Source organism: Salmo trutta, chromosome 23 (assembly GCF_901001165.1).
Source record: "Salmo trutta chromosome 23, fSalTru1.1, whole genome shotgun sequence".
Taxonomy (NCBI): domain Eukaryota; kingdom Metazoa; phylum Chordata; class Actinopteri; order Salmoniformes; family Salmonidae; genus Salmo; species Salmo trutta.
This window is the reverse complement of record NC_042979.1, coordinates 31,012,538-31,029,960: the sequence shown is the minus strand read 5'-3', so window position 1 is coordinate 31,029,960 and position 17,423 is coordinate 31,012,538. Positions and strand designations below refer to the sequence as shown.

At 45.1% G+C, this 17,423-nt stretch overlaps 1 protein-coding gene across 4 annotated transcripts in view; it reads left to right on the top strand.

Moving 5' to 3' along the window:
* The window catches only part of LOC115159792 (disabled homolog 2-interacting protein), a 99,948-nt gene that overhangs the window by 47,017 nt on the left and 35,508 nt on the right, over positions 1-17,423 (top strand). For 3 of the 4 annotated variants that reach the window (XM_029709848.1, XM_029709846.1, XM_029709847.1), the window contains exons 2-4: positions 955-1,108; positions 2,514-2,612; positions 6,327-6,881. In XM_029709848.1, the coding sequence (XP_029565708.1) occupies positions 955-1,108; positions 2,514-2,612; positions 6,327-6,881 (808 nt within the window). Of the gene's footprint in view, positions 1-954; positions 1,109-1,686; positions 1,770-2,513; positions 2,613-6,326; positions 6,882-17,423 lie in introns of those variants that run through there. The other variant, XM_029709850.1, reaches the window with a different exon arrangement.

Sequence of the window (17,423 nt, the reverse complement as noted above, 5' to 3'; positions counted from 1 at the left end):
CATGTCTGATACAGTTTGGAATACGTGGCATAACCAATATCTTGGAGTGTTTTTGTTTTTCCTATAACTCCCCCGAGAGCTCTACTTGTTGAGTCGGCCAGGGCAGATGTGCCGTATAGAAAGGTCATAAAAAAGACCCAAATATTTATAATTGCTAGTAAACTCAAGAATGTCTTCACCAAAACAACATTTCTCTCTCTTAGTACCTGTGTGTGTGTGTGTGTGTGTGTGTGTGTGTGTGTGTGTGTGTGTGTGTGTGTGTGTGTGTGTGTGTGTGTGTGTGTGTGTGTGTGTGTGCGTGTGTGTGTGCGTGTGTGTGTGTACCATATTCTCAGTGTAACAGCACAAATTACTGAGCTCCGTAAAACAATGCAAACATTAAACAATTGGCCCTATCACAATGAGCCTACAGTTCTCATCCAACAATTTGCATATATAGTGTTTTTTCTTCGATAAACAAACAGACTGCCAAACAATTCAGGAAAATTGACATTCTCCTTCTGACAACAGAAGACAAGAAATGAGTTGTGTCTCCTGTGAATGACAATGCTTTTCTCTAGAACATTGCACTCTGTGTTACAGTAGATAGAAAATAGAATCAAACAGAATGAGAGGTACAGAGAGAGTCTGTTTTAGGGAACAACAGTACAATATATTGTTCTTGTCTATCAGAGATGAAGGAAGAGAGATTGCTCTGAGTGAAAGGGTCTGAAAACACGCTAGCTGAATGTGATGGCGAACGTGTGAGTGAAAGTTTTTGTAAGCATGTGTTGATTTGAGAAAATGTACAGTACATGTAGTGTTGAGCCGAGGACTGATGGAGCGTCCCCATGTCTCTCTCTCTTCCTCTCTCAGTCTCTCTCTTTTCTTACACATCTCGCTCTCTCTCTCACACACACACCTATTCCCCTGCGTGTTAACTAACTCACCCTCTCCCCATCCCGCTCTCTCCAGTTCTAATCTGATGCCGAGGCTGAAGGAGTCTCGCAGCCACGAGTCGTTGCTCAGCCCCAGTAGTGCTGTGGAGGCCCTAGACCTCAGTATGGAGGATGAGGTGCTCATCAAACCTGTTCACAGCTCCATCCTCGGACAGGACTACTGCTTCCAGGTGAGGAGGAGCACAGACATAGAAGGGCATGCACACACACACACACACACGCACAAACAGACACACACACACAGACACATACACGTACATTAAAGAGATACTGCGATCATATGCTACCTGTAGACTTCTAGTCATTGCACTAACACTAGTTAGCATCGCAAAACTACCTCTAACTTCCTTCATACTACACACAGAGACATACAAATAGTATCCACAAGTTTATCTGACTCTGGGAAAGTATAACATTGCAGGAATCTCACAGTATCCTTTTAAGCGCACGAACACACACATAAGCGAACACACACACACAAGCAAACACACACACAAGCAAACACACACACAAGCAAACACACACACCAGCAAACACACACACAAGCAAACACACACACATGCACTCACAGCATCTAGGGCCAACTACTACGTTTACAGTTTTACATTCAGCAGACGCTCTTCTGGCTTGCCTGGTTAAATAAAGGTACAAAAAAATATGTAAACAATTATCCAGAGCGACTTACAGGAGCAATTAGGGTAAAGTACCTAGCTCAAGGGCACATCGACAGATATTTTTCCACACCTAGTTGGGTCGGGGATTCGGACCATTGACCTTGCGGTTGCTGGCCCAACGCTGTTAACCTCTAGGATACCTGCCGCCGCAAGTCAGGTACTGCAAATACACAGACACACAAGTACATACATGCTTGTATGACCAATGTGCTTTATCCTGGGCCAAGATACTGCTGACATGAGAGAGATAAACACTAGAGACACATTCACTTCAACATTAACCCACACAAGACACCTGGCAAGGCCCTCTTCATTAAGAACACCCTCTCACATACACACAAACCACAGGAGCACTGCCTTGAGGAGAGCACCAGTAACCATACACACACACAGCAGGACCCTGGCTCTAAAACGAGCCCTGCTGGCAGTAGACACGGTGCTGAGAGGAGAGGAGAGTGACTAAGCACTCTTTGAGCTCTTTCTGTGAGCAGGTTGAGAGGTAAAAATAACCAGCCACTCTCTACCATGGACTGAAGAGACTTTCACTTATCACTCTCATCGCACGACTCTCACTTTCTCTTGCTCTCATATCCTCTCTCTTGTATCCATCTGTCTTCCTCTCTTTTTATTTATTTATCTCTCTCTCTCATGTCCAACCATTACCGAGTGCTTTACCCAATTGCATTATTCCATAATTCCTCATGCAACTCCATCAACCCTCTGTCAGACACCTTATCTCTCAGCACGTGTGTGTGTAGTCTAATATTCAGAAATCAAGATACGATTGATTGTACGATAGTAGTGTGTTTCCTCTTTTTAGTCTGTGTATCTCTTGTATCCTGCATCGGTTCCCCGTGTATGAAGGACAGTATTCAGAGTGTTGTGTTTCTCTGGGTTTCAGGTCACCACCTCAACAGGAAGTAAATGTTTCTCCTGTCGATCTTCATCAGAGAGGGACAAGTGGATGGAGAACCTGAGGAGAGCTGTCCACCCCAACAAGGTGAGACCAGGGGTCTGAGGTCTAACGTTACAGAACGTTGCCGATAGAAATTCAACGATTAGTGTATTGGATTGATTCCAATCTTCTTGTTCAAGCACAAAGACAGAAACAGAGGCCGTCTGGATTCCAATTCCATCACTCATCTTTACTCAACAAGGGGCCCAGGGAAGATAGCAAGTGACCTGATTGAAACAGAGCAGCTGAGTCAGACACTTAGTCAGACAGAGAGTTAAATCATCCACAGTGTCTGGTATTGTACTGTATATCTGCAGTGGTAGCACCCCCAGAGAGCCAGAGACACAGAGCCATGGGAGAACACAGTCAGAACAGTCACCAGACTGCCAAACAGAGGACCCAACACTTTTCCTTTAATCACAACAGCGCAGCAAGACGGCAGGCGAGCGGCTAACATATGGCTCCCTGCGTCAAGCCAAGAAATAATGCAAATCTGACAGCGCTCTCCCGCCTTAATCTTTTATTATTTAACAAACTACTTTTTCATTCGAACTTTAAAGAAGTTTACCCAAAATCCAGAAACTCCCAAGTGATCCCATATATCGAAACTTTCTCTCCCTGTAGTGCTGTGCTGAAACATCGGCAAAAACAGGTCACGTGACTACTGACGTTGCTGGATGGAGGCCTCACTCTGCTCCGTTGCGAATGAATTCATGATTCAGAAATCCGCGAAGTGTGAACAAATTCGTTGTTTTATTCTTTGATTTTTGTCAAAAGTACTATCAGTTTTAAGTCACGAAATGTGTACTTTTCAACCTAAAATATTAGCGATTATTTGATATAATTATTTGATGTAGCTGACTGCCATAGTAACGGAGATGGGTAACAACTGTGCATGTGCGCCCTCGTGGGGGAGACCCTGCTACATAGAAACTTCACGATATGTTATATGGAGCTTGTTGATGTCACAGTTTTTTTTTGGGGGGGGGGCTGGTACAATAATTACAATATAGCAATTATACACTGGAATGGTAGATGTGCAGAAGATGAACGTGCAAGTAGAGATACTGGGGTGCAAAGGAGCAAGATTAATAAATAAATACAGTATGGGGATGAGGTAGTTGGATGGGCTGTTTACAGATGGGCTATGTCAGAACCGTCCAGAGTAGTGATGCTGGACGGGCGGGCAGTGATCGGTTGAAGAGCATGCATTTAGTTTTACTTGCATTTAAGAGCAGTTGGAGGCCACGGAAGGAGAGTTGTATGGCATTGAAGCTCGTCTGGAGGTTAGTTAACACAGTGTCCAAAGAAGGGCCAGATGTATACAGAATGGTGTCGTCTGCGTAGAGGTGGATCAGAGACTCACCAGCAGCAAGAGCGACATCATTGATGTATACAGAGAAGAGAGTCAGCCCGAGAATTGAACCCTGTGGCACCCCCATAGAGACTGCCAGAGGTCCGGACAACAGGCCCTCCGATTTGACACACTGAACTCTATTAGAGAAGTAGTTGGTAAACTAGGTGAGGCAGTCATTTGAGAAACCAAGGCTGTTGAGTCTGCCAATAAGAATGTGGTGATTGACAGAGTCGAAAGCCTTGGCCAGGTCGATGAATACGGCTGCACAGTAATGTCTCTTATCAATGGCCGTTATGATATCGTTTAGGACCTTGAGCGTGGCTGAGGTGCACCCATGACCAGCTCTGAAACCAGATTGCATAGCGGAGAAGGTATGGTGGGATTCGAAATGGTTGGTAATCTGTTTGTTAACTTGACTTTCGAAGACCTTAGAAAGGCAGGGTAGGATAGATATAGGTCTGTAGCAGTTAGGGTCTAGAGTGTCTCCCCCTTTTGAAGAGTGGGATGACCGCGGCATATAATTTTAAAAAGAGAGGGTCCAGATTGTGTTAAATAAACATAGGCTATATAGTCTGTTGGGCTAATGTGAAAACAAACCCACTAATGGTCCCGCACATTGAGGTATATGATAAGAGTTCATTCATCAAAGTAAAGTTTAGCTACTTAATCGTTAGATAACTGTCCATTTGGTCTAGCTGGAACAGGGGTCATTCTCTAATTTGTTTTTGGAATACAGCATTTTTTTCCAGGACACCAGAATTTCTGTGGGACGGAAAATTCCTGTAGTCGCAAAAGCAAACTGCTCATCATCATCATTAACTTCCTCCGTTTCTGTAAGAATTGTAGTCACGTATTCAAATTCTCTGCAGCACAAATATTCCTCATTCGCAGCATTGGCACGCAATTGCTACAACTGCACAACCAGTCTATGTTGATTTTGTGGATGGGTTGTGGCTGTGGTCCAGCTACTGCTTCAGCTGCGGTGGCTAGAACGGCGGTGGCCATCTGAAGCTCAATTTGCCTAAATTCTTCATCCAAATTCGTGGGGCTCAAAAAAATATGATTTCAACGACACCATCAGCGCTCCTTCAGTAGTTTTCTTCATCACCCGCGAGTATTTAGTCATCAGGCTTATTTGAAGGTTGTTGTTTACTTGGTATAACGAATGTGTAACGCTGTGTTCACATCTCCGCTGAAAAAGGTTGTTACCCATCTCCGCTGCTGTGGCAGTGGGCTACTTAAAATAATTATATAAAATAATTGCAAATGTTTTAGGTGGAAAAGCACAGATTTCCTGACTCAAAACTGATAGTACTTTGACAAAAATAGCTAATTTGGCCGTACGCTTTCAATAAAACAACACATTTGCCCACGGATTTCTGAATCATTAATTCACTGGCAACAGAGCAAAGTGAGGCCTGCATCCAGCAACGTCAAGAGTCACGTGACCCATTTTTTAGGCTGTTTCAGTACAGCACTACAGGGAGAGGGAAAACTTCCCTGAACTAGTTTCAATGTATGGAATCACTTGGGAGTTTTTGGATTTTGGGTAAAAATCTCCTTTAGGAAAAAATTTAGGCAATAACCTTGAAGTGTATTTTTTTCTCAAAAGACCTCTGGCAGGGATATGAATCTTTCCATCTCTGCCTCACAAGTCTTTAATTATTTAGTGATTTTCCACAGATTAGATACAGTGTAGGTTTGCTTGTTTGTCCGTAAACATCGGCGCTTGAAAGGGAAAGAGGGTAGTTGTCTAACTGAATGTATTAAACTGAAACAGATATTAGAGCGTTTTTGAAATGAGAAAAGGAGGGGAAAAAGTATTTGTAGTGGGTGTAAAATAATGTGCAATATCCAAAACAGTCTGAAAGCCATTTGCTGAGTTCTATTCATGAGAATGTTATTGTATTACTGTTTCCATTAAATACATTTTGCATAATGAACTGTATTTTTATGCAGAATCTACCATTGAGTACTATTAACATATGCATTTGAATCATGTATTTATTAATGTGTAATGTCTTAATTACCCGTTATAAAGTATACTAAACTCCATCCACTCTCCCTGCACTCCAGTGAGTCCAGCTTAAATCCAGCACATCTCAAGTATTGTTTTATATTTTAGATATGTTGCTGTCATTTTTTATTTTTTGGAAGGCTCAGCAACTACAATGTTTACAGAGAGAAGCACCGCATTCCCATATAAACTTTGGGTAGCACCAACATACCTGCATACTATTTGAGAAATGTATTAGATCCAGGTCTGGCTACCATTGACCCTAACCTCTCCTCTTCTCTCTCTCAAGTATTTGAGTTACAGTCAGTATGTACTAAAGTCTCGACCCAGGTCTGGGATCCACCCTGTCCCTAACCCACCCCTCCCTTTCTCTATCCCCACACAGGACAACAGCCGTCGGGTGGAGAACATGCTGAAGCTGTGGATCATCGAAGCCAAGGACATTCCGGCCAAGAAGAAGTACTTCTGCGAGCTGTGTCTGGACGACACCCTGTATGCCCGCACCACCTGCAAGCTCAAGACCGACAACGTCTTCTGGGGCGAGCACTTTGAGTTCAACAACCTCCCGGCTGCCAAGAGCATCACGGTCCACCTCTACAAGGACTCGGACAAGAAGAAGAAAAAAGACAAGAACAATTACATCGGACTGGTCAACATCCCAGTCGCCACGGTGACGGGGAGGCAGTTCATGGAGAAGTGGTACCCTGTAAGCACTCCGACGCCCAACAAGGGGAAGACGCCGGGGCCCATGATTCGGATCAAGGCCTGCTACCAGAGCATGAACATCCTGCCTATGGAGATGTATAAGGAGTTTGCAGAGTACACCACCAATAACTACATGTTGCTGTGCTCTGTGCTGGAGCCTGGCATCAGTGTGAAGAACAAGGAGGAGATGGCTTCTGCACTGGTCCATATTCTACAGAGCACCGGCAAGGCCAAGGTAGGAACCTAGCGACCATAAAGGTTACTCTACACACATTTACTTTTGTTTTACAAATGTTTTGGTTCAATTCGCTCTCAATGTTTCCTGTCTGAGACTTTGCTCAAGGTAGCAACTGCAACCGGGAGCGTTGGCTAAGTAAGTCCTTTGTGCAACACACAGCTATCAGAACTCAGCTTTTATTCTGTATTACAGTGGTATTCAATGTCACCGAGTTCAAACTGAAGGCAAGTCAACCTCATGAATGTGGTCGAACTTGACTAAATGCTTTTTTAATATTTTACCTGGGCCAGCAGCTGTCTCAGCAGAGCCAGAGGCCAGAGAGGTTATTTCCTGTTTGTTTAACAGAGTCTTCACTTTTTCCTTTTAACCGCTAGTGGAGCAGATGGGCTCATGTTAGTTTAACAGAGAAAGTATTAGATCCCAAACTGCTGTTAATCCACCCTCAGTTCTCCTTAGTTCACTTTCCTTCAGGGTTGTAAAGCTCAGAGATGTTTGGGATGGATCTTCAGCAGAACTAAAGAGAAGAGAGGCACTGGTACACCTGCTTCTACACCTGCATTACTTGCTGTTTGCGGTTTTAGGCTGGGTTTCTGTACAGCACTTTGAGATATCAGCTGATGTAAGAAGGGCTATATAAATACATTTAATTTGATTTGGTATTAGCTGTTGTGTTAGCAGGCCAAGATTAACCCACTGTGTTAGCATGATGTTTTCAGCTTGTTTTGGGGTCGGTTTGGGGTCATTTCTGAGAGATGATCTCTCATCTAGGTAGCAGTCTATACTCTACCACACTACCACACCCACTCTCTCTCTCAAGCTATCAAATTGGCTACCTACTGCAATGCCTATTATTGTACTGTATGCAACATTCATTGGCTGCTGCCTCGGTGGGAGGAGGGTTCTTTGCTCTTTTCTCTTTATGTTATTTTCCAGTTGCCAAGGACAACTTGAGCGCAAGCCAGCCAGCAAGGACGCTCTTGACATTGTCTCCTGAACAGAGCTTTGAAGCTCCCTGACTTTCTCCCTCTGACTGACTTCATCAGACTGCCATGATGAACGATTAGTACTTAAGAGGTCCTGCTGAGAGCTGCAGTAGACTTTCACTGTCCCTGCACTGGGTTGGTCAGACATACACGCTAGAAAGGCTCTGTACGTCTCTGGAGAAATGGCCACTGTTAATTAGACCTAATTAATTTCAGTGTCCCTGAAAAGTGTTAAACCTTCCTCTCTCCCTTACTTCCCTCTTTCATCTGCCTGTCATCTCCCATGGAGACGGGTCGTAAAACGTTAATACCAGGCGGAGAGACACTGTTTCAAAGTTGATTTTCACCAGGGACGGCTTCATGGGACATTGTCCCCACAAATCTATATTGCCTAATTTCCTCTACAAACATTTATTACGAGCAGACTAATTATTGAAAAGCCAGTAAAAGCTATTAAAGGGATAGCCAGAATCCAATGGATACATTTAGCCTGGTCAGGAATATATTGACTGATTCATTTATTTACAGCTGTTGTCTTTTGGGGTGTTAGTTCGGGTGGCTTCAGCAAACCTCGTCAGACAAACAAACTACCCGTCTCCTGCTGAAGATTTCTCAAAACAGGAGAAATTACGGAAAACATCTTTCTAGAGGGTGCTCTGTGTCCCTTATACTGTTTTGAACATTTCATGTGTACACACACACATCTTAGCTTTAGATTTCTCTGGAAACCTAGGCTACATTATTGATGGTGCACTACACAGATTGTAGCCCACAGCACCACAACACACCCCAAATATTCCCAACTAATAGTCCTAAAAAACATTCCAAAGTACATCAGACCCAGACTTAATGAAGCTAAACCACGTGATGTATATTCCAAATCAAAGTTTCTTTGTCATGTGTGCCGAATACAACAGGTGTAGACCTTACAGTGAAATGCTTACTTACAGGCTCTAACCAATAGTGCAAAAAAGGTATTAGGTGAACAATAGGTAAGTAAAGAAATTAAACAACAGTAAAAAGACAGGCTATATACAGTAGCGAAGCTATAAAAGTAGCGAGGCTATATACAGACACCGGTTAGTGAGGCTGATTGAGGTTGTATGTACATGTAGAGATGGTTAAAGTGACTATGCATATATGATGAACAGAGAGTAGCAGTAACGTAAAAGAGGGGGTGGCGGGTAGTGGGTGGCGGGACACAATGCAGATAGCCCTGTTAGCCAATGTGCGGGAGCACTGGTTGGTCGGCCTAACTGAGGTAGAATGTACATGAATGTATAGTTAAAGTGACTATGCATATATGATAAACAGAGAGTAGCAGTAGTGTAAAAAGAGGGGTTGGGGGGGCACAATGCAAATAGTCTGGGGAGCCATTTGATTACCTGTTCAGGAGTCTTATGGCTTGGGGGTAAAAACTGTTGAGAAGCCTTTTTGTCCTAGACATGGCACTCTGGTACCGCTTGCCATGCAGTAGTAGAGAGAACAGTCTATGACTGGGGTGGCTGGGGTCTTTGACAATTTTTAGGGCCTTCCTCTGACACCGCCTGACACCGCCTGGATGGCAGGCAGCTTTGCCCCAGTGATGTACTGGGCCGTACGCACTACCCTCTGAAGTCCCTTGCAGTCGGAGGCCGAGCAGTTGCCGTATCAGGCAGTGATGCAACCAGTCAGGATGCTCTCGATGGTGCAGCTGTAGAACCTTTTGAGGATCTCAGGAGACACGCCAAATCTTTTTAGTTTCCTGAGGGGGAATAGGCTTTGTCATGCCCTCTTCACGACTGTCTTGGTGTGTTTGGACCATTCTAGTTTGTTGTTGACGTGGACACCAAGGAACTTGAAGCTCTCAACCTGCTCCACTACAGCCCCGTCGATGAGAATGGGGGCGTGCTCGGTCCTCCTTTTCCTGTAGTCCACAATCATCTCATATTCACATCCATATTTATACTGTATGGTTTGTCCTTTACAAGCTGCAGATGAAGTCTTGGGCCAAACTCCCCTTTGCTCTACTCTACACATGAGTTGGGTTTCCTTTCCTGCTACATAATGTTATGTTTTAGCAATAAAACTTCATTTTCTGGCTGTCTTTTTCATCCAGGTCTATGATTTCTCCCTGGCCACAGCAACCAAATACTTATTTACACAATATATGTAATCTACTGTATATAACATAACTACATTATCCTTGAGTGGACTGTGTCAGATATTTAAGGAATCCTCCATCTCATCTGGCCAACGACAGCATATGAAGAGGCAAAGCTTCTGTGTTGGTTGTTTTTACCCTCACACTCAGTAACAGCCTCTAGAGATTATGTCTGTTTGTTTTACACCTCAGCTTGTTTTTTTTCTGTAGCCTTGTGACCGTGCTGATGTAGCGTCTCCTGAGCATGTGTAGACCTTTCTATCCTCTACCAGTCAATTTCTACTCACACGCACACACACCGCACACACACATACGCAAACACATACACACGCGCACTCACACACACACACACCACACACACACATACGCAAACACATACACACGCGCACTCACACACACACACCACACACACACATACGCAAACACATACACACGCGCACTCACACACACACACACAGTCTTGTACAACTAACGTTGTGGGGACACACATTCAGTCCCATTCAAAATCCTATTTTCCCTAACCCCTAACCCTAACGTGTACTCTTACCCTAACCTTAACCCGAAAACTTAACCCTAACCCTAAAACTAACCCTAGCTCCTAACCCTAACTCTCATTTTAACCTTAAACCCCCAAGAAATAACATTTGACCTTGTGGGGACTAACAACATTTCCCCAGTTGGTCCAATTTTTGTTTGTTTACTATTCTTGTGGGGACTTCTGACTTCTGACAAGTATAGTTAAACGTGTCCACAAACACACCACACACAAACACACACACTAATCTATTTCCAGTGCCTTCATCCATTACCACCCTGCTGCTGATTCTAATAATCTGAATGGGAGGGTTAGCAGCGTTAGCTTAAGAAAGCGTGGAGACAGACCCTCCTCCGTGGTGCATCACAATCAGCAGGGTTATTATAATTACAGTGTCTGAGGTGAAGAGATGGTCTGTGACCTGCCCTGTCTCCCTCTCTCTCTATTGGATACGCTGTCTAGCCCCTCTAGTCTCTCTCTCTCTCTCCTCTCCTCTCCTCTCCCTCTCTCTCTCTCTCTCTCTCTCTCTCTCTCTCTCTCTCTCTCTCTCTCTCTCTCTCTCTCTCTCCCTCGCTCTCTCTCTCTCTCTCTTCTCCCTCGCTCTCGCTCTCTCTCTCTCTCTCTCTCTCTCTCTCTCCTCTCCCTCTCCTCTCCCTCGCTCCCTCTCTCCCTCCCTCTTTCTCTCTCTCTCTGGTGTACACGGTGTGTAGTCTGTGGTGACAGGGCTGTGTTGTGTCTGTGGATGTGTGTTGGGTTTAATCACAGTCAGGGGAAAGAAGGGGGGGGACTCTGTTGATCACAGAGTGGTTGCTAATAGCTGCAGCCGCTGGTTGTTCCAGGTGATGATGATGATCTGCATTAGTATTCTACACTCTAAACACCGTGGTCCTTTATTTATCGCCAAACGTGTTGTAATTAGGAACCAAGGATGTTCTCCTTGAGTGCTTTCTCTCTGTCTCTCTCTCTCGCTCTTTCTCTCTGTCTCGATCTCTCTCTCTATCTATCTCTTGCTCCCTCTATCTCCCTCTCTCCCTCACTTTCTTTCTGAGGCTCTTTCTTTCTGTTCATCTTGGTCTTCTTTCTCTCTCTCTCCCTCTCTCTCCCTCTCTCTCTCTAACGCGGCCAGGGATGTCTTAGAGGATGATGGTTCAGAATCTCCGTCCACCCAGACGCCTTGGTTGTCACGGCGGTCATGCAGTGCTGTAGGGGATGACACCAAACACACACACATCACAAGATATTAAAGATGGGAGGTAATTCATTTGTGTTTATGCATGAGGAAGAGGACTTGTAATTGCTTTATCGAGAAATTAGGAATGTCCTAGAAACACAAGGTCAGAGTGCTTCTCTCCATCTCTTCATTCCTTTCTCCATCTCTTCATTCCTTTCTCCATCTCTTCATTCCTTCCTCCATCCCTTCATTCCTTCCTCCATCTCTTCATTCCTTTCTCCAGCCCTTCATTCCTTTCTCCATCTCTTCATTCCTTCCTCCAGCCCTTCATTCCTTTCTCCATCTCTTCATTCCTTTCTCCAGCCCTTCATTCCTTCCTCCATCTCTTCATTCCTTCCTCCATCTCTTCATTCCTTCCTCCATCCCTTCATTCCTTTCTCCAGCCCTTCATTCCTTCCTCCAGCCCTTCATTCCTTTCTCCAGCCCTTCCCTTCAGGCAGCTTGTTCCAGTCTCTGACCCAACCAGCGTGTTAGTGCACTCACGCAGCAGTGTTAGCCACACCACACAAACAACACCAACAGGGCTTCATTGTGTTGGGGTGGCACAGAGCATCATTCTCAGCATTCACTCTCTCTTCTCGTAGCAGACCTAAACGCAGTATCCATTCTACTCATCTCCATCCGCCGAGGAAGATGGAGCCTCGTCTCATAGTAGAGGCTATTTACAATCAGGACCCATGGACTTCTGGGAACGATTATTTTGGCAGATAGAGCTCAGCTCTCTTCTCTTCTGTCTCAGCGCTGAATTTGGTCTTCATGGGGCAGCAGCACTGCTAGTCTGTATGATTCGTTGCTTCAAACCACATGCTGCTTCGTGCCATCTCACACACAAAAACACACACCCTGCAAATTAGAGTCTCAGGGCACAAGTTGGTTTTCTTGGCAGACAGCTACTGAGTCTTTAACAGGTTGTAGTTGTTATTGTTAATAGTGAGTGAGATAAGAGTAAGGTTCAAATCAAATCAAATGTTAATTGTCACATACAATACGAATGCAACAGGTGTAGACTTTATCGTGAAATGCTTACTTACGAGCCCTTTCCCAACAATGCAGTTAAAAAGTAAGAAATAGTAACACAATAAAATAACTATAAGGAGGCTATGCAAGGAGTACCACTACAGAATCAATGTGCTGGGGGGTACGAGGTAGTTGAGGTAATGTGTGTGTGTTTTGTGTGTGTGAGCGTATGTAGTGTGTGTGTGTGTGTGTGTGTGTGTGTGTGTGTGTGTGTGTGTGTGTGTATGAGTGTGTGTATGAGTGTGTGTATGAGTGTGTGTATGAGTGTGTGTATGAGTGTCAGTGCAATACAGAGTACCCAAAACAGGTGATTTATTTAAAACATTTTTGGGGGACATAAAAGACTTAAAACACACGTAAATCATCTCCAAGTGATTTCAACTTTGTTCCAAACTATTCCCACACATAATAGAGAGATATACACTCACCAGCCAGGTTATTATGTGTGTGTGTGTGCAGTGAGTCACGTAGCCGTGGCTTACTATATAAAGCAGGCAGACAGGCATTGAGGCATTCAGTTACTGTTCGATTCAATGTTAGAATGGGCAAAATTAGTGACATAAGCAACTTTGAGCATGGTATGATCGTCAGTGCTAGGCGCGCCGGATCCAGTATATCAGAAATGGCCTCCTGGGGCTTTTCATGCACGACAGATGGAACAGGTTGTTCGCAGCATAAATTTAGCGCTGTCCAATCTGCAGCAACTGCATGATGCTATCGCATCAGCATGGACCAACATCCCTGTGGAATGTTTCTGACACCTTGCAGAACGCCCCAGATAATTCAGGATGTTCTGGAGGCAAAGGGGGGTCCGACCCAGTACTAGATGGGGTGTACCTAATAAACTGTATTTACCTAATAAACTGCATATACAAATGTAAGCAAGGTTTGCAATGATTATGTGTTATCCAAATATTATATCCGTTTGGGCTATCTTGAGGGTCAATTTGCCATCGACAAATGATTTGTAATTATGTTCCGTCCTCCCTGACCATCCGCTCAAGAAAAAATAGGCCCATGGCTGAATATAGTTGATGATCCCTGGTGTAGTATGTGTGAGTGTATGGGTAGAGTTCAGTGAAGAGGAGTCAGTACAATAAAAAAAGGTGGTCATTGCAAATAGTCCATGTGGCCATTTGATTAACTGTTCAGCAGTCTTATGGCTTGGGGGTAGAAGCTGTTCAGGAGCCTTTTGGTCTAGAACAGTCTATGACTTGGGTGACTGGAGTCTTTGACAACTTTTAGGGCCATTATCTGACACCGCCTGGTATAGATGTCCTGGATGACAGGGAGCTCGGCCCCAGAGAAGTACTGGGCCGTACACACTACACTCTGTAGCACCTTGCGGTCGGATGCCAATAAGTTGCCATACCAAGTGGGGTTGCAGCCAGTCAAGATGCTCTCAATGGTGCAGCAGTAGAACCTTTTGAGGATCTTAGGGCCCATGCCAAATATTTTCAGCCTCCTAAGTGTGAAGAGGCGTTGTCGTGCCCTCTTCACGACTGTGTTGATGTGTTTGGACCATGATAGATCCTTAGTGATGTGGACACCGAGGAACTTGAAGCTCTCGACCCGCTCCACTACAGCCCCGTCGATGTGAATGGGGGCGTGCTCGGCCCTCCATTTCCTGTAGTCCACAATCAGCATCTTTGTCTTGCTGACGTTGAGGGAGAGGTTGCTGTCCTGGCACCATACTGCCAGGTCTCTGACCTCCTCCCTATAGGCTGTCTCATCGTCGACGGTGATCAGGCCTACCACCATCGTGTCATCTGCAAATTTAAGGATGGTGTTGGAGTCGTGCGCGGGAAAGACAAAAAAGAGTGATAAGAGAAGAATTGGGAGTGATAGAGGAGAGAGGAAGAGGGAGACCTAGAGGGACAGATTCCATTGATTGGCAGCTTGAGTTTCACCTTGCAGTCAGAGCTGGAACTGGGGAGTGGAACAGCAGCGGACTGCAGGGGAAAGAACCCGTCCAAATGATTCATACCTTCGTAGAAGTCACAACTGGCACCATATCTAAGAAACAAATACACAACCACACACACACCATGCACATTTACAAAACAACAAACATACAGTACACCCCAAGGTACACACACACACACATATACACACACACACACGCACACATGCACAAACACGCGCACACACACGCACGCGCACACACACACACACATGGCTTCCCCCCCATATCTGCAGGGTGCTGATGATATTGGGTGAAAGCCGTACTCCAACTATCGAGAGGGAGAGGGAAGGGGGGTGGAGGAAGGGAGAGGGAGGGAGGGAGAGATGGAAGGTTGATAGAGGAGAGAGGGGGGGAATGGTTCCTGTCCCAGCCCAGGGCTGTTAAGCCAGGGTTATTGATCAGACGAATCGTTGATGTAATCTCTCTTACCCCCTGTTTTCTACAGCGTTATCACTGCAATTCCCAAAAGCCAGAACGCCATTGTCCTTGTCTTCACTCCTTTATTGGAAAGGCATCCTGTCTTGACTCTGGGGGTTTATGGTGTACACTATTACACCCTATGCACACCAGTGTGTCTCCTCCTCTAAAGCTATTGAATAATCAAACAGGGTCAACCACATACAAGGACGGGCCAATTTAAAGAGCATGGACGTGGTGGAGGAAAATGCCAAGACACTCTCTCTCTCTCTCTCTCTCTCTCTCTCTCCCTCTCTCTCCCTCCCTCTACCCCACATTTGAGGCTGATTTGAGGCAACTGGTGAGAAAGGTCATTTTAGTTGGCTCTCACTCCTGCATTTCTCTGCCTCATTTTGCCATGGAAACACCTTACAGAAAGAGAGACAGATCTGCATGCATCAACACGGGAATGAAGGACTTCTTTTGTCTTCTTCTTAACGAGGGACTCATTCCTGGGCTGTACTGTACTTATCTGTGATAACCACTTCATGTGACACTCCAATACAAACACGGGAACGGAATGTGTTCTGTTGGTTAGGGTCTGTTCAGGTTTGTGTGTGTACTTAATCATTATTTGGGTGCTATTTGTCCTGTAACACACTTATACAAGTGTGTAATGGAAATGTGTTTCTTTCAGTAAGCCCTGTCCATCCCACCGCCTTACAGTCACATATGACATCACAGATAGGGTGTATGTGACAGCCGCAGGGAGTGCTGTCCAAGTCCTGATTTCTCCAACTATTTGTTCTGTATCCAGCTCCTGTGCATGTTGCCATGTGCATACATACAGTAATACTCTGTTTGTTCTATTAACAGTCTTGTTCTTGTGTGACATGATGCCTCTTTTCAGACATGATGCCTCTGTTCAGACATGATGCCTCTGTTCAGACATGATGCCTCTGTTCAGACATGATGCCTCTGTTCAGACATGATGCCTCTGTTCAGGCATGATGCCTCTGTTCAGACATGATGCCTCTGTTCAGACATGATGCCTCTGTTCAGACATGATGCCTCTGTTCAGACATGATGCCTCTGTTCAGACATGATGCTTCTGTTCAGACATGATGCTTCTGTTCAGACATGATGCCTATGTTTAGACATGATGCCTCTGTTCAGACATGATGCCTCTGTGATGCCTCTGTTCAGACATGATGCCTCTGTTCAGACATGATGCCTCTGTTCAGACATGATGCCTCTTGTTCAGACATGATGCCTCTGTTCAGACATGATGCCTCTGTTCAGACATGATGCCTCTGTTCAGACATGATGCCTCTGTTCAGACATGATGCCTCTGTTCAGACATGATGCCTCTGTTCAGACATGATGCCTCTGTTCAGACATGATGCCTCTGTTCAGACATGATGCCTCTGTTCAGACATGATGCCTCTTGTTCAGACATGATGCCTCTGTTCAGACATGATGCCTCTGTTCAGACATGATGCCTCTGTTCAGACATGATGCCTCTGTTCAGACATGATGCCTCTTGTTCAGACATGATGCCTCTGTTCAGACATGATGCCTCTGTTCAGACATGATGCCTCTGTTCAGACATGATGCCTCTTGTTCAGACATGATGCCTCTGTTCAGACATGATGCCTCTGTTCAGACATGATGCCTCTGTTCAGACATGATGCCTCTTGTTCAGGCATGATGCCTCTGTTCAGACATGGTGCCTCTGTTCAGACATGATGCCTCTGTTCAGACATGATGCCTCTGTTCAGACATGGTGCCTCTGTTCAGACATGGTTCCCTCTGTTCCTCTGAGTATCACTAGGGGGGAGGGAGGGGTACATCCCAGGAAGAGTGGTTTCTGTGGCATTTCAACCTTTGTCCTCAGGGATTTGTTGTTGTTCAGTTTTGATCGAGTGACTCTTCATGGGAAGGGGAAACAAGAAACACTTTCGCTCCAACAAGCAAGTGCACACACACATACGCACACACATACGCACACACATACGCACACACATACGCACACACACACAACACACACACACACACACACACACACACACACACACACACACACACACACACACACACACACACACACACACACACACACACACACACACACACACACTCTATCTCTGATGTTATTTGTGGCTGTAAGGTGGTGGGATGGACAGGGCTTTATGAGTTTTGCTGCCAGGTAAGACAGTCTGCAGGGTAACTCTCATCTGCTGGAGTTTGATGTCTTGTACTCCCTCT